This window comes from Seriola aureovittata, chromosome 3 (assembly GCF_021018895.1).
Source record: "Seriola aureovittata isolate HTS-2021-v1 ecotype China chromosome 3, ASM2101889v1, whole genome shotgun sequence".
Classification (NCBI taxonomy): Eukaryota; Metazoa; Chordata; class Actinopteri; order Carangiformes; family Carangidae; genus Seriola; species Seriola aureovittata.
This window is the reverse complement of record NC_079366.1, coordinates 8,858,791-8,872,442: the sequence shown is the minus strand read 5'-3', so window position 1 is coordinate 8,872,442 and position 13,652 is coordinate 8,858,791. Positions and strand designations below refer to the sequence as shown.

General features: G+C 40.5%; 1 protein-coding gene across 3 annotated transcripts; it reads right to left on the bottom strand.

The window, feature by feature from the left end:
- Nucleotides 1–65: 65 nt before the first annotated feature.
- pld5 (phospholipase D family, member 5) lies at nucleotides 66–13,652 on the bottom strand. Of its 3 annotated transcripts, none has more exons than XM_056372194.1 (10): nucleotides 13,323–13,652; nucleotides 6,922–7,058; nucleotides 6,346–6,529; nucleotides 5,997–6,105; nucleotides 5,361–5,488; nucleotides 3,683–3,880; nucleotides 2,827–2,978; nucleotides 2,392–2,557; nucleotides 2,163–2,253; nucleotides 66–1,260 (listed from the first exon to the last, which is right to left on the bottom strand). In XM_056372194.1, the coding sequence occupies exons 1-10, from the start codon at nucleotides 13,479–13,481 to the stop codon at nucleotides 1,001–1,003; spliced, it is 1,584 nt and encodes a 527-aa protein (XP_056228169.1). In that variant the 5' UTR covers nucleotides 13,482–13,652; the 3' UTR covers nucleotides 66–1,000. The 3 variants fall into 3 exon arrangements, with proteins under 3 accessions (XP_056228169.1, XP_056228170.1, XP_056228171.1); XM_056372195.1 differs by having other exon boundaries at nucleotides 2,395–2,557; XM_056372196.1 differs by lacking the exon at nucleotides 13,323–13,652 and adding an exon at nucleotides 9,215–9,502.

Here is a 13,652-nt window from a genome sequence, read left to right as displayed (position 1 = left end):
TATCTATTAATGTAGGTTCTAGACCTGCTTTATAATTAAAGAAGACAAGGAAATCTCACTTTATATAATATGGCACCTTTAATGTGTTGATTAAAATACTGGACTTTGACACACCTTAACAGTTTTTTTGTCTGTCAGCTTGTTTTAGAGGTTTTTTTGCCCCCCAGTGGACACATTTCACTAATGCAGCCTCTGTGAGTTCATTAGAGAAAATAGTTCATACAAAGTATCATAGTATCATAGTGTCATACAAACTTCAAATCAAACTGAGTTCAATTTCTGGTCTATCTGTGTAGCAGCTCTTTCTAGGACTCTAGGACTGGATTTTGCATATAAATGTTGGCCATAAATGTTAGTTTGCTGCTTCCCAGCTTAGTGAGAGTAAAAAAAAACACAACAACAATTAGGCAAAAATGTAAATTTTATAAAGACGGATGAAAATGTTCAATGCGATGATAAACAGCCTTTGCATCTGTGAAGCTACAGCTTAACCCTGTGTGCGCATCATTCAAGAAAGTGCAGGCGATGTCATGTCACATTAAAACCCTTAAATGCTATGCATTAAAAAGTTTATAAAATACAAATTAAAACTGTAAACAAAATCGGAGTGTCATCATGAAGTATTAAATGATTTGTTTTGGTGAGTTTGTTGGGATATTTCTATAGATTACACATACAGACCATATTGATTTTATAATCATTATATTGCTTGTCCAAGTATATAGTTTGTATTTGAATATTGCTCTCAATATTCATGCAACAGTACATGCTCATATAACAGTCGACAGTGATTTAAGCAGTTAGATATTATTACTGTAGTCAAAGCATTACTTCAATGTCACCTTTGTTGATTCTAACTGAATCTATTAAAAATAATGTCACAAAATCAAAGCTAAGTCTAATAGTGCAGCTCTACATTCTTATATTGTATACATGTTGGTAAAATCTATTTCTGGTATGTATGCCAATGATCTCTGAGGATTTAAAAGACATTCTGTGCTCATAAAGACAAAGGGCTGTTCCATTCGTTCTCCTTAGTCTCCGTGTGAATTTTCACTTGTTGCAGGTTTCTGTATTTGCCCTGATGATCTTTGCTTCCTTGTAGGCTCTTAGCGTAACGCGACCTCCAGTCTCTTTCAAAAGCAGCCTTGACGTGCTCCAGGATTGTCGCTCCCCTGTCTTTGAGACTATTATTCATTTGGACCACCAGCCCAACTCCTGCATTAACAGCAAAGTCGCTACCAACCCAGTCATGGTTCCCTGTGGACATAGAGCAAAGCTTAGATATGAGTTCTCAGTTCTGTGATTTTCTTCTTGACGTGCATGTTCAATAGATGCAGTTTGGTGCTTGTGTAACTCTGTCTGTGTGTGTGCATGTGAGCAAACATTTTACATTGACAGCTTGAAATTTGGAAAATTATGTTTCTTTGCTTTCTCACAAAGAGTTAGATGAGAAAATGAATGCACCTTCATAAATGTCACTTAAAATGACACCACAGCCAGGAAGAAGTTAGTTTAAGTTAGCTAGACTGGCTCTGTCCAAAGGTAAAAACCATCCACCTATCAGAACCTCTTATTATTTATTTAATCCTTAAAAAAGCAAACATATATATATATATATATATATATGAAAACAGCAAGTTGTGACTTTGCAAAGGGTTATGTGATTGACTATTTCTTGGGACTTCTTGGAGTCTCACGGACATTCGCTGCCCCCTGTAACTGCAACCTGTTGCTTCTCTACATTTTTTTTTTTTAGATATAAATAGCAAAAACCAGAAGTTCAGATAAAATAAACATATTATAATATGTTGATTAGTGAGCTTTAAAGATGTTGTTAAGCATATGTTTTTCACTTTGGACAGAGGCTATAGCTGCTTCGCCCTGTTTTTCTGCTAAGCTAACAGTCTCCTGGCTGTAGCTTCATATTTAATGGACAGAGTGGTATTAATATTTGCAACTAACGATCCACAAGAAATCTAAGCAGTGTATTTTGAAAAATGTCAAACTATTCATTTAAGAGAACTGTCGAATGTTTTAAAATTAGAATTCACAATAAAATCAAGACCTAATGAAATACCTTGAAAATGTGTAATGCAAACGACACCCCCCCCCCCAAAAAAAATAGTTTCAATGCAAACTGATTTGTTGCAAACACATACCGATGTAGAGAGCATTGTCAGTCACCATGTACTTGTTGTGGTTGAGTCCATGTTGAATGTCATCGTTTTGCTCTCTGTGACTGAAAAACCTCTGCAAAAAATTGAAGAAATATAATTATCTAAACATACTACACCCACTGAATATTTAATATTTGCATGATGAATGAAGAAGAATTTCAAGATGTTCACTGCAAATACTAAACTGCAACCTCCGTTAAAATTCCCGTACCACCTCTAGTGAGCAGTTGTGCAGCTGCATGCAGAGTGACTTGAGGGAGGTGGCAAAGTTAAAGGTGAGGGGGTGGGTCTTCTTCCAGAAGCTTATCAGCAGGCGAACTCGGACTCCTCTCAGGACCACAGCCTCTCTGATCACTTCATCGATAGGTGACCAGTACCTTGTGACGTAACCATTATTAGTATACGCAGTGCTTATCTAAAGGCACTGATAAACACATACAATATCTCCCTTAAATTCAAGTTAGTGGAATATGAAACATTATATTTTTCTTCCACAGACCAACAGAAATACAGTTTATACTAGATTTTGTTGCCCTCTGGCCCAGGCACACACACATGAACATGTAGTGATCTGTTAAATATTGCCACAGAGGGTCAAAGCTCCTACACATACAGTGTTTTAATGTCTGTGTGTTTAACTCTGTACCTTGTGACTGAGGTTCCTCTGAATCTCCTGTTCACCAGAGGGAGGTAGTCAGTCACAGATATGAAGATGAATGTCTTTGCACTCTGGACGACTTGATAAATGGCTTCTACATCTCTGGTGCGATCTTTTGGGCAGAGGACTTCAGGGGAGGTCTGCAGGAAGGATACGTCACACGTTTACACCCAAAATTATATTAAAATCACAGAAATCGAAAAACTGAAAGGCCGAGACAGTTTTAATATTCAGTTTGCTTCACTTCAGCAGACAAGAGTTTACAGCAGTATCTGTTCATTTACTCCCCAATGAAAAATCTTACACTGAAAGTGACAATATACTCGGAGCAGTGTATGATTTTCCAAAATGTCTGAAAGTCTCAGTTTACATTTTGAGAGAGGGTGAGAAAAACAACACGGTGCATTTCCACAGCCATGTATCATTTCTAGAAGAAATGAGACAGAAGAGCAGGTTGGAGTTGCCAGCAGCCAATGACAGCATGGCCCCATTAATTCCTATAGGATGATAAATGCCTTAAATGCAAGTGGTAAGCATCATGTCGCTTAGAGGGTAGCAAGATTCATTACTGTCAAATTAGGCTGAGGTACTGAGATAGTCAGACTCAAGATGCTCCTCAGCGTGATATTAAGATGATTAATCACCCATTGTGTGTGTCTGTTATTAGTTTGTAATGAAACTTTTATAAAAATGTTAACCCATCAGTCCAGAGGCAGGAAACTGGTGCCTTAAGAGGAATATGAACCAGTTGTAGCAGACATGTAACCTCTTGTCTGTACATTTTTTGTGTAGAGTGGATTTATGTGTTAACATGCTGTAAAAACTGTAAAAAGTCGTTCCTCACAGACACATAAGCTGTGGCATGGCTAGCGTTGAGTTGCAGCTCCAGTGCGTCATTCTTCCCGTAGAGGGCTGTAACTCTCTTTGACCAGATGGAGGGGATGTAGTCCCTCTCATGAAGCTGCCAGTAAAATGAAAAGACTCGGTGGAAGTCCAGAGCCAGACAGCTGCAGTTATACACCACCACCCCCAGTTCTTTCCTCTGTGGGGTGTCAGAAAGGAGCACACAGGAAAAGGTGATGCAGCAAAAAAAGTTGCAGTTTGTTGTGAGTGCAGCTTTGTTCACTGGATAGACATGCTTTATACACAGAGAAGATACAGTTTAATGGAAGTCTAAATTATGCTGACTGTAGTGTGAGAATAGTAACACACTGTGAGAGAATTTGATGATGTTGTAGTGATTTTAAGACTATAATAGAATCATTTTTTTTCTGAGGGGAGTGTGAAGCAACTAAGAGTCTCCAGTGAGGCTAGTTGCTCTGTGAGGCACAGAGGTGCTTTGAGCTAAATCCTGACATCAGCGTGATAACAATGCTCACTGTGATAATGCTAACAAGCTGGTGAGCATGGTAAATATTCTAGTTGTTTTTAGTGTTTTAGCATGTTAGCATTTGCTAATTAGCACCAAACACAACAGCAGAGACTGATGGAAATGTTAGTTTTGCAGGCAGGGGCTGCCGATGGAATTAGCTACTGGTTAAATCTGGTAGCGACATCTTTTCTATTTGTAGGTTAATACACTTAATAGCACCTGACAAATAAATGTAATAAACTAAATCAAAGTATTGGACAAATTGAAAGTTTGGCTTGATGAAGCAGAATGAAAGGTGAGGGGATCAAGCATGGCTGACCCAGCAACTAGTACCAGCATGGCTGAAAAACAACAAGATGAAAAGTAAACAGGAGAAAGTCATTCTAAATATATTCTCGCCTGGTCATTAACTACACACAGCAAAAAAATTGTTTTGTGTTTATTCTATTTTAGTGAGTAACAGAAGGAAGGAGTAACAGTCTACTCTAATAACTCAGATGAATTGAAGATGAATTTCTGACAATTTCTACCTTGCCTCCGTTTTGTCTCTTCTTTCCTGCCTGCCTGTCATATGCTCTCTACTTGTCTGTGTGTGTGTGTGTGTGTGTGTGTGTGTGTGTGTGTTTGTGTGTGTGTGTGCCCACCACACACACATTCATATATGTGTCCATGCCTTCCTTTCCTCTGGCTCTTTAGTTAATTACACTCAACAGTAGTTCTACCTCGAGCCAGCACTGAAGCATGAAAAGTGCCAGGTAATCACTTCAAGTTACAGTATGCTAATGCCCCCTGGTTCCTCCTCCATTGTGAATTACATGCTAAATGCAAAGTGAAATGCTACGTGTCTTCCTGACTCGCCTCAGACAGCAATCTTAAATCATCCCTGATGCCCATTAGGAGTTGCTGCATGAAAAGGTACAGGTGTACAGCGAAACTAATCTAGACTCTGTGTTATGTTTTGAGTCCCTGTGGGGCGTAAAGGTTATCATTTAATTAAATGTGTGTATGTCTAGCTTTTATTTCTGAGAGACCAGAAGATACTGCAGGTTGGAAATGAATTGCAGAGCTGACCACAGCTGACTACAGAGGCTCATTTATCCTTGCGTCTGATATTACTCTGCAGACTCATGTTGTTAATGCTTGTTGTTACCTTGGAGAGTGACCTCCAGTCCATATCAGCGCTCCCGATGTAAATGTGCTTCCGATCCACTATTATGAATGAGGAATGAAGTCCTCCTCTGGTAAGAGCTGTCATATTAACAAAATGAACCTCTGCATCTAGACAGCGTGAGAAACAGAGAGTGGTGAAAGTATGAAAAGTTAGACAAAATACAACGGGGAGAATCGTGGAAGCTGGCCTTGGACTGTCTGACAGACAAGTGGGTATAATGGGCAGGGAGCCTGAGGCGCATAGGCTTTGACAGAAAACCAGTCAGGTGCATTTGCACATCTATGATTTTTTGACCTTGGTTGTGTAGTTTGGCTGACATGAAGGTTGTGTGACGTGTGCTGTGGAGCTGCTGCATGAGGCTGCATGGTGTAAATGAGGTCTGTATCTGTTTTCCTCGCTGTATGCAATATATGCAATATGGTACTACTCTCATATAACAGGCTACTAAAAGATTCACTAATCTTGTCGTAAAATACAGGACAATCTTTAAAATAAGGTTTGTGCACGAGAGATGTTGTCAGTGTGATGGTGTTAGGAGATATGAATCTTCATTCTGGTTTGCTACAGTGGTTTTACAAATTGCCTTTATAAAATAAAAATGTGACAACCACTCACTGTGTGCTGCCAAGGTCTTCAGTTCAGCAGAGTTAGTCAGACTGCTGGCAATCTTCAGTTTAACCCCACGAGATTTCAGGTTGAGCAGTCTCTGGAACAAAAGCTGACCCTGAGGAAGAGCGCGATGTTCTGTATTACTGTAGTTGAGCATTTGAGCAGTGCTTCCGGATGTGTCTTAAAAGGGCAATACTTATATCTCAGCAAGACTAACCTCATTAAGACGCTATATACAGATTTACTTGAAAATAATTGCATTTCCTCTCACAGGACACCTGGGAAATGCAGTCGGTACATGTTCAGTAGGAATGTAGGGGGGGATATATTCAGAATGTCTGCCGTGGCTTTGTACCTGTTTGGCAGTGCTTGGCATTGTTTCCAGGTCCCAAGAGTTTAAGTCCCAGACAGGTGACACCACCTCAACCGAGTGCTTTGCCTGGTCCAACAGTGTGTGAAAGCCAGCAGAGAGAGGGAGGTGGGTTCTGCCAGTCACAGGGAGGAAGAGGTCGTCTGGAATATTCTCCACAAGCACGATGCTGAGAGCAACACATGTTTGTGTTAGTGCATGGAGCCTTTTGTTTTTTTGTTTTTTTTTAAACTGTTCATTATAAGTCTAACATTGTCATATGAGTGCATGAGTCATACTCCTGTAAGAGCATGTGGAAATATGATACTACACGGTGTGCAATAAGGTATGCAAAATCCTGAGCAGTCATCTGATCATTTATAAGTCGCTCACTCTGACTTGAAGACTATATAGAAATTAATGATAAGTTACTCAAAAACAGACTTTGAGACACTAAATTACGATTAAATGATTACGAAAAAATTACAATTTGTTCATAGGTTGTTGCACTATACATGAATGCAAGCCCTATTTTTTTCTTGCCTTGTTGTGCTCTTATTTTGCTCTTGCAGAACATCTTACCCACAGTCTCTGCTGCAGTTATCCTCTGTGATACCATCCTCATCGTCCCCCCAAATGTCCACAGATGAGAAGATCAGCGCCACCAGCACGGCAAAGCAGCAGAGGAGGGCAAAGATGGCAATGCACTTCTGCTGGGTCTGGAAGACGAGTGAGGTGGACACACACACACACACACACACACACACACACACACACACACACACATATATATATATAATGGTATTTGTGAGATGGCTAATCAGCAGCACTGCAGAGCTCGACTCCTCTCCTGTTGTTGCACTGCAGGTTTACAACTTGCAGTGAAGACATTGACATGGCAGATAGTATTGGGTGTCCAAAAGGAAATTATCAGTCCTTAAAATGTTAATGTCCTCAGTTGATACCATTGATTAGAGGTTAGGATTCATGATCAATACAACAGCTCTGTCTTCTTTAGACATTGGAAACCTTTAATTTGACAGTCAGGCTGCTGAAGAATTCAAAGCCCTGGAACCAAAATCTCCCACATTCACAAATCCCACTTTACACCACGGAGCAGAGGACAAGTGAAGTGGAACGATCTCCAGCAGAAGGCAAATTGATACCCAGCTATAAGAAATATTGGAAAGCTCTGTTTTTCTGCTTTTCTGTATAACGCCTGCTTCGTTGTTCAGGCGAATCCCAGCTGAAAGGGATTTTATGACCTCTGTGCCAGGACGGGTAGACCCAGCGGCGCATATATGACAAGCAATATTAAAGGCTATATTTGTGTGCATCAATGCGTGTGCTGTATATTGTCTGTACTGGTTGTAATAAGGGTGGAGTGACAGAGTGGTCAGAGGTTATAATGCAGCAGCCTTGATCCAGCCGGAGGAGTTTTGATTTCCACTGTTTTAAAAGTGCAGTTAGGCACTTCTGTTTTGCTTACGACTACAGATTTTCTCCGCTCATTCCCTGCCCTGTTTGGCTTTGTCGGTTTTGTGAGCCGTCAACATCGCATTACGTATATTTTTGTGTTCGATCAATCAAATGACTTGCATCCTGCTGTGAAGTTTGGTTGTGCAAGCAGTAGCTTTTCTCAGACAGATGACTCCCAGCTACAACTTTTTGATGAAATTTTTCGCCATTAATCAAAAGAAAAATTGTGTGTGTGTGTGTGTGTGTGGGGGTATTCTCTATGTTGTTCATCTCAGGCAATGAGGCTGAAAGACTAGTGCCAGCCGGATGCACCTTACACCCCTCTTACACCAGTGAGCTCTTCATTTCATTTAGCAGAGTCAAGGACCAGGCCCGACTAGTGGATGTGTACATGGCCGCGAGGAAATGAAGCCTCAACGAGACTGACAGAGTGAGACCGGTCTGTCGATTTTAGAGCGCACGAGCTACTGATGCAGTGAGATACAATAATGAAAGTGACCTGACACAGTTAGAACGGAAACTGCGGCTGAAACAGTGAGTTGATTAGTTGGTGGAAAGACAAGCAATCTGCAACAATGCTGATAATCATCATAATTGTCATTTATCAAGCAAAACTCACAAACATCAGCTGGTTTCTTCGTTTGTCTGTTTTATATCTTTGGGTTTTGAACTGAAGATTGGACTAAAGATACAATTTGAAGGCGAGCCAAATTAAAGTTGTTTATCAAGCAAAAATTACAAACACTAGCTGGTTTTAAGCTCCTCAAATCTTTTATATAAAAGTGGATTCAATTTCTGATGGTTTTGTACCGTTGTCTGGACAAAACAATTAATTTGAAGACGACAACTTGTGCTTTAGGAAATTTCGACAGTTTTTCACTATTTTCTGACATTTTATAGACAAAAGATTAATTGAAAAGTAATTGGCAACAAAATAAAATTGTCTAAGCCAGTTATCAAGCAAAAAAAATATTAGCTGGTTCCTGCTTCTAAAATGTGAACACTTTCTTCTTTTGCCTGTCATATATCAAACTAAATCTCACTGGGGTATAACTGACAACATGAGCTTATGTCCCATTGGAATCTGGTCTTGTTCTAGTTATTTTTGATATTTTATAGATAGTTCATTGAAATAAAAATCATAAATGAATGTATAATGATATAGTGATATGATGATAATTGTTAATTGACATCCTAACTGAGTTTATTATACATACTGAAGAATGCATTCATTGAATTAATTTAAGGCTTCATCCAAATCGATCAGTGATGTTACAGAAGCCAGTAAGAAAAACCTCAGGCACTAACATGCACTAGAATTCAACTGACAGACAAAGTGAGAACATCATCATATTAAATTTATGCAGAGTGAAGCAAGTGTAGTTGTAAACGTCACCTTCACGGGCTCCTGTGTGGTCGGTCCCGCCATGAGAGCAGCGCTCCTTCAAACTTCTCTGACAGCTGGGAAACAGCAGCTCAGTCACACATCTTTATAATCTCTCTCTCTGTGTCTCTCTCTGTCTCTCTCTCTCTCTGTCTCTCTCTCTGTCTTTCTCAGCCACCCCTCACTACCCAGCAGTACTGTCTGATGTCTTCACTCTCCGCTACTGTCTTCATCTTGCTGGTTCCTCACTGTCCTGGGAGGTATGTGTGTGTGCACACCCAGCTCCTGGTCCATCTGACGTGGTCCTGTCTGTGTTTGTGTGAGCTGTATGTGTGCTGCTCACTCTCTGCTGGGAGAGATGGAGAAAGACCAGCCCCTCTTGTTGAAATGGCCAATACAGAGCTGTAGCTCAGAGCCCCGGCAACCCCCCCCCCCCCCCCCCACTCTTCCTCCCTCCTCATCCTCTTCCCTCTGCATCTTCCTCTTTTATCTGCTTGATGAACAAAACTCGTCCAGCAGAAAGCGGTAGGGCTTGGCTGAGAGGGGAGGGATGCTGAAACATGCCATTGGTTATCCACTGTGTATGACAGCTGCAGCAAAACTCTCAAATTATTCTGAACTCATTAGGTCAGATATGTACACACACACACACACACACACACACACACACACACACACACACACACACACACATATGCACATCATTCTCCCCAGAAACAACTAAATAATTTAAAAGAGCCCTATAGCTACCATTCATAATTTCAACTGATGACTGTAAGTCAGCAGTGTCATCTGCTTTAATTCCCACTGTGTTTAAATCATTGTAATAAATGTGCTTTTCAGTGCAGCACCAGATTTACATGCACATACACTCATTTATGTTTCCCTCCCACTGTGTACAGCTTCAAATCCAAAGCTCTGCACTCATTGCACGGAATTAAAAGGCCTCGGTGAGGAAAAATGAAATATGCAAATACTTTCATACTCTCGTACTTCCACCCTTTCATTCGCCCCGACCCTTTTCTCACAAATGAATATCGTGACGCCTAGCAGCAGAAAACAACATATGCTGCTGCTAACTGCAGGCAAGCTGCTGCTGTCTGAGTACAGCGCTGTATATGGGGACGAGAGAGAAATGAGAGAAGGATAGAAGGAAGGTGGAAGAGTTTTCTTTCTAAAAAGTTTACTTGGTTGTTGTGTCTGACACCATTAGAGTAGGAGTCGGTAGTTGGAACAAACACAACAGGGAGCAGTCTGCCAGATTGTGTTTAAAAAAAAAAAAAAGCATAAAGATGTCATTTTTAGCCACACTAGTGGTGTTGGCATCTGCAGGTTTAAGTGAAATTTCTTTATTGGAAGGATTGATATTAAATTTAGGACAAATATTTATGCTCCCTTCAAGAAGAATTGTTATAACTAAACTAATAAAAACTCATCAATTGCTAGTTTTTTTTAATCCTTTAACATTTCATAAAGCACCATCATCAGGAGCAAATGTTAATTTGTCCAATACTTTAGATTATGACCAAAACAAATGACATTACCATCACCCTCAGATGTACTTTCTGCTAAGTGCTATTTAGCAATGCGGCATGCTAACAAGCTAAACTGTGATGGAGAACATAACAAACACTATTCCTGCTTAACATCAGCATAGAACCAAATTGGCAACTAATTTGGTGTACATGCTCAGGACTTTGGCATTGCCATCATTGCCATTGTAACCATGCTATCAGTAGCACTTTAAGCTTTAAGCGTTGCTGTAGTAGAACATCGCACCAACATGGCTGTAGACGATATTCAGTATTTAAATTACACAGTAAAAAGATCCCAGTCCGATGCAATGTCTTAATGTGTCTTAATTTAAATTTTTATACGTTTGAATAATGAATATACTAAGAATTTTATTTTTATTGGATATGGTAATTCCCAAAGAGTATAAGAGTACAGAGAGTGTGATTTTTAATTATAAAACTTGCGGGGCACTGTGTGAGATGTCAGAGAGATATTGTTAGCGACAAAACAAAGTCATAGCAGTGAAACCTGCTGTGTCTGTCTGGGGCAGGTGCCCCAGGTCACCTTCTCTGTGAGAGAAAAAAAAGAGAGACAGAGGGGACAGAAATGTTTGAGTCACTTCCCAGGAGAGGTGAATATTCCCAAAGCTGCAAATATGGGGTCAAACAAACACACTTTCAAACAGGGGGGAGAGACAAAGTCACAAACAGGAGTGGGTTTTCACTGTTTCCTTGGCCATCACGAGCACAGACTTTCAGCTTAGACAACACCACAGGACAATTGTTAGCTCAGCAACAACATGAACAAGGTCCTAAGCTGATGGTGACTGGTGGTCATGCCAGGAAACTGTTGACATAAACCATTTGCCGACTGCACAATCACTGCAATGACGCAACAGTGAATATTAATGAATGAAATGCTCATCAGTCCATTTCTTCAAGTGACTTATTTTACTTGTTTTAGTTTTCTCTAATTATGCAGACTTGAGGAGCAGGGATTTGATTGTTTCAGATGTATTTCATTGACGGTATTTCAGAATGGAGAGATACTCAGTGAAAAGCTGCTGAAACAGCTGCTATATATCACCAAGGCACCCCAAAAACTTCAACCCAGTTTAGCTCAATATTAACCTGCTTAGCAGACTTTCCTTACTGGCACACGTTTATCATCATTCAGGATGACGTTTTGTTGCTGTTTAGATGCGCATGAATTACCATCCATCTCCTCCCATCCACACACACCTCTGTGAGCGCCTATGAAGGATGCCTCAATGTACAGTAGGTGTTTCACCTTCACACCAAAAGCTCAAAAACAGGTTTCCATTTGTGAACAGGATGGGGTGTTTTTTTTTTCTTCTGTTGCCATAAAGCCATAGTCAGGGTGATATGTGCTGAGTGAAGGCTGACTGGGCGCAACGCCACGGGACACAGCTGGGCCTCACGCCAATGGGGCTGTGGCTGGGGTGCAGATGGGGATCCAGCAGTGAAAAATGATCCTGTTAAGTTGTTTTGTTCAGAAAGCTCCGTCAGTGAGCAGAACACTGTAGCCACTGGTTCAATCTCTATAACTAACAGGTCACATAGTTTAAAGAGAGGAGAAATAAACTGTTTATCATTTGATGATGGAGATTGTTTTAATGAAAAGGCACTGGATGTAAAAAAAACCAAAAAACAAGAAAAAAACCCAGAAAGTACTCAGTGGTGGAAATCCACAGTCTACCTCCTTTCTTTTTAACTGTAGTAACAGAAGATTACCACAGATACCACACTCTGCTGTTCATATGTGGTTCAAACCCACACATATCTGATGGTGGTATGTTTGTTTGAAAGATTAAAACAAAAAGAAAAATAAAAAGCACTCAGTGAATGTATACGTTCACCAGTCCTGCACGGTCTTCTAATTGTATTAACTGAATAAAATAAAAAAAGAAAATCAAATTTGTAATCTCATTTGCTGATGGCAGCTGTGACTGCTGGAGAAGACCTGAGTCCTGTCTGTTAGGCAGGACTTTGTACAAGGATGAATTGTGTAAAATGAATCACATCTATAAAAGTTCAGTATAGCAAACTAAAATAGCATTAAATCTTGCGGGAACAGATATATGCATGATGTGCCATCTCGGTTCAGCTGTAATCGCCCAGTGCATTTAAGAGTTATGGCGGTTCCTATCAAACAGGCCTCACATAGACAAACTCGATAACCCTGACAAAAGTGTATGGGGCGGCATTTAAAAAATCAATTAAAAAACTTTTTTCGGGCTCATTCATTAATGTTATGTACTGAATTAGTGATGATCGAATTAAACATGGAAGAAGAATTTTAAAAACCCAGACTCAAAATGGTGGGAAATATTTCATTTAACGGCATGTTGTGACACATTCGACCTTTATCAAAAAATATTGCAGCTCCTGCGGCTTCTTGGCCATATTGTGAGCTTGATAATATTTCAATTAACTGTTGAGCCCTACCTTAGAACATTACATAATGTCAGATCAATCATTAAGTGGTCGCTGACCCTTTCCAAGTTTTTACTTCACCTCCTCACTTCCCAGAAGGCAGACGTACAGTCGAATAAATCATGTCATGATGTTTGAAAGACACTTACCTGTTCCAGCTTGTCTTTGCGTCGGAGGAAGATGGATGCAGAGTAGCCCTGCTGTTGGACAGCGCTGAAGCTGCTGCTTTTCATGTGGGACACAGAGGGCAGGAGTGCTGGGGGAGCCCCGTCTTGCCCCCTCGACCTTGGATCATCTGACAGTTGCATTGATGACCTGTGCGCCGCTGTCTGCTGGGGCACAGACACAGACTGATGCACACACACGCACACGCAGACTTAGAGCCAAGTGCACACACAGAGATGCTGTCACTTGCGTCTTCCCTCTTTTCTTTTCTATCTATCATTCAGCAGCTGAATCAGCCTCTGTCGGTCTCTGTG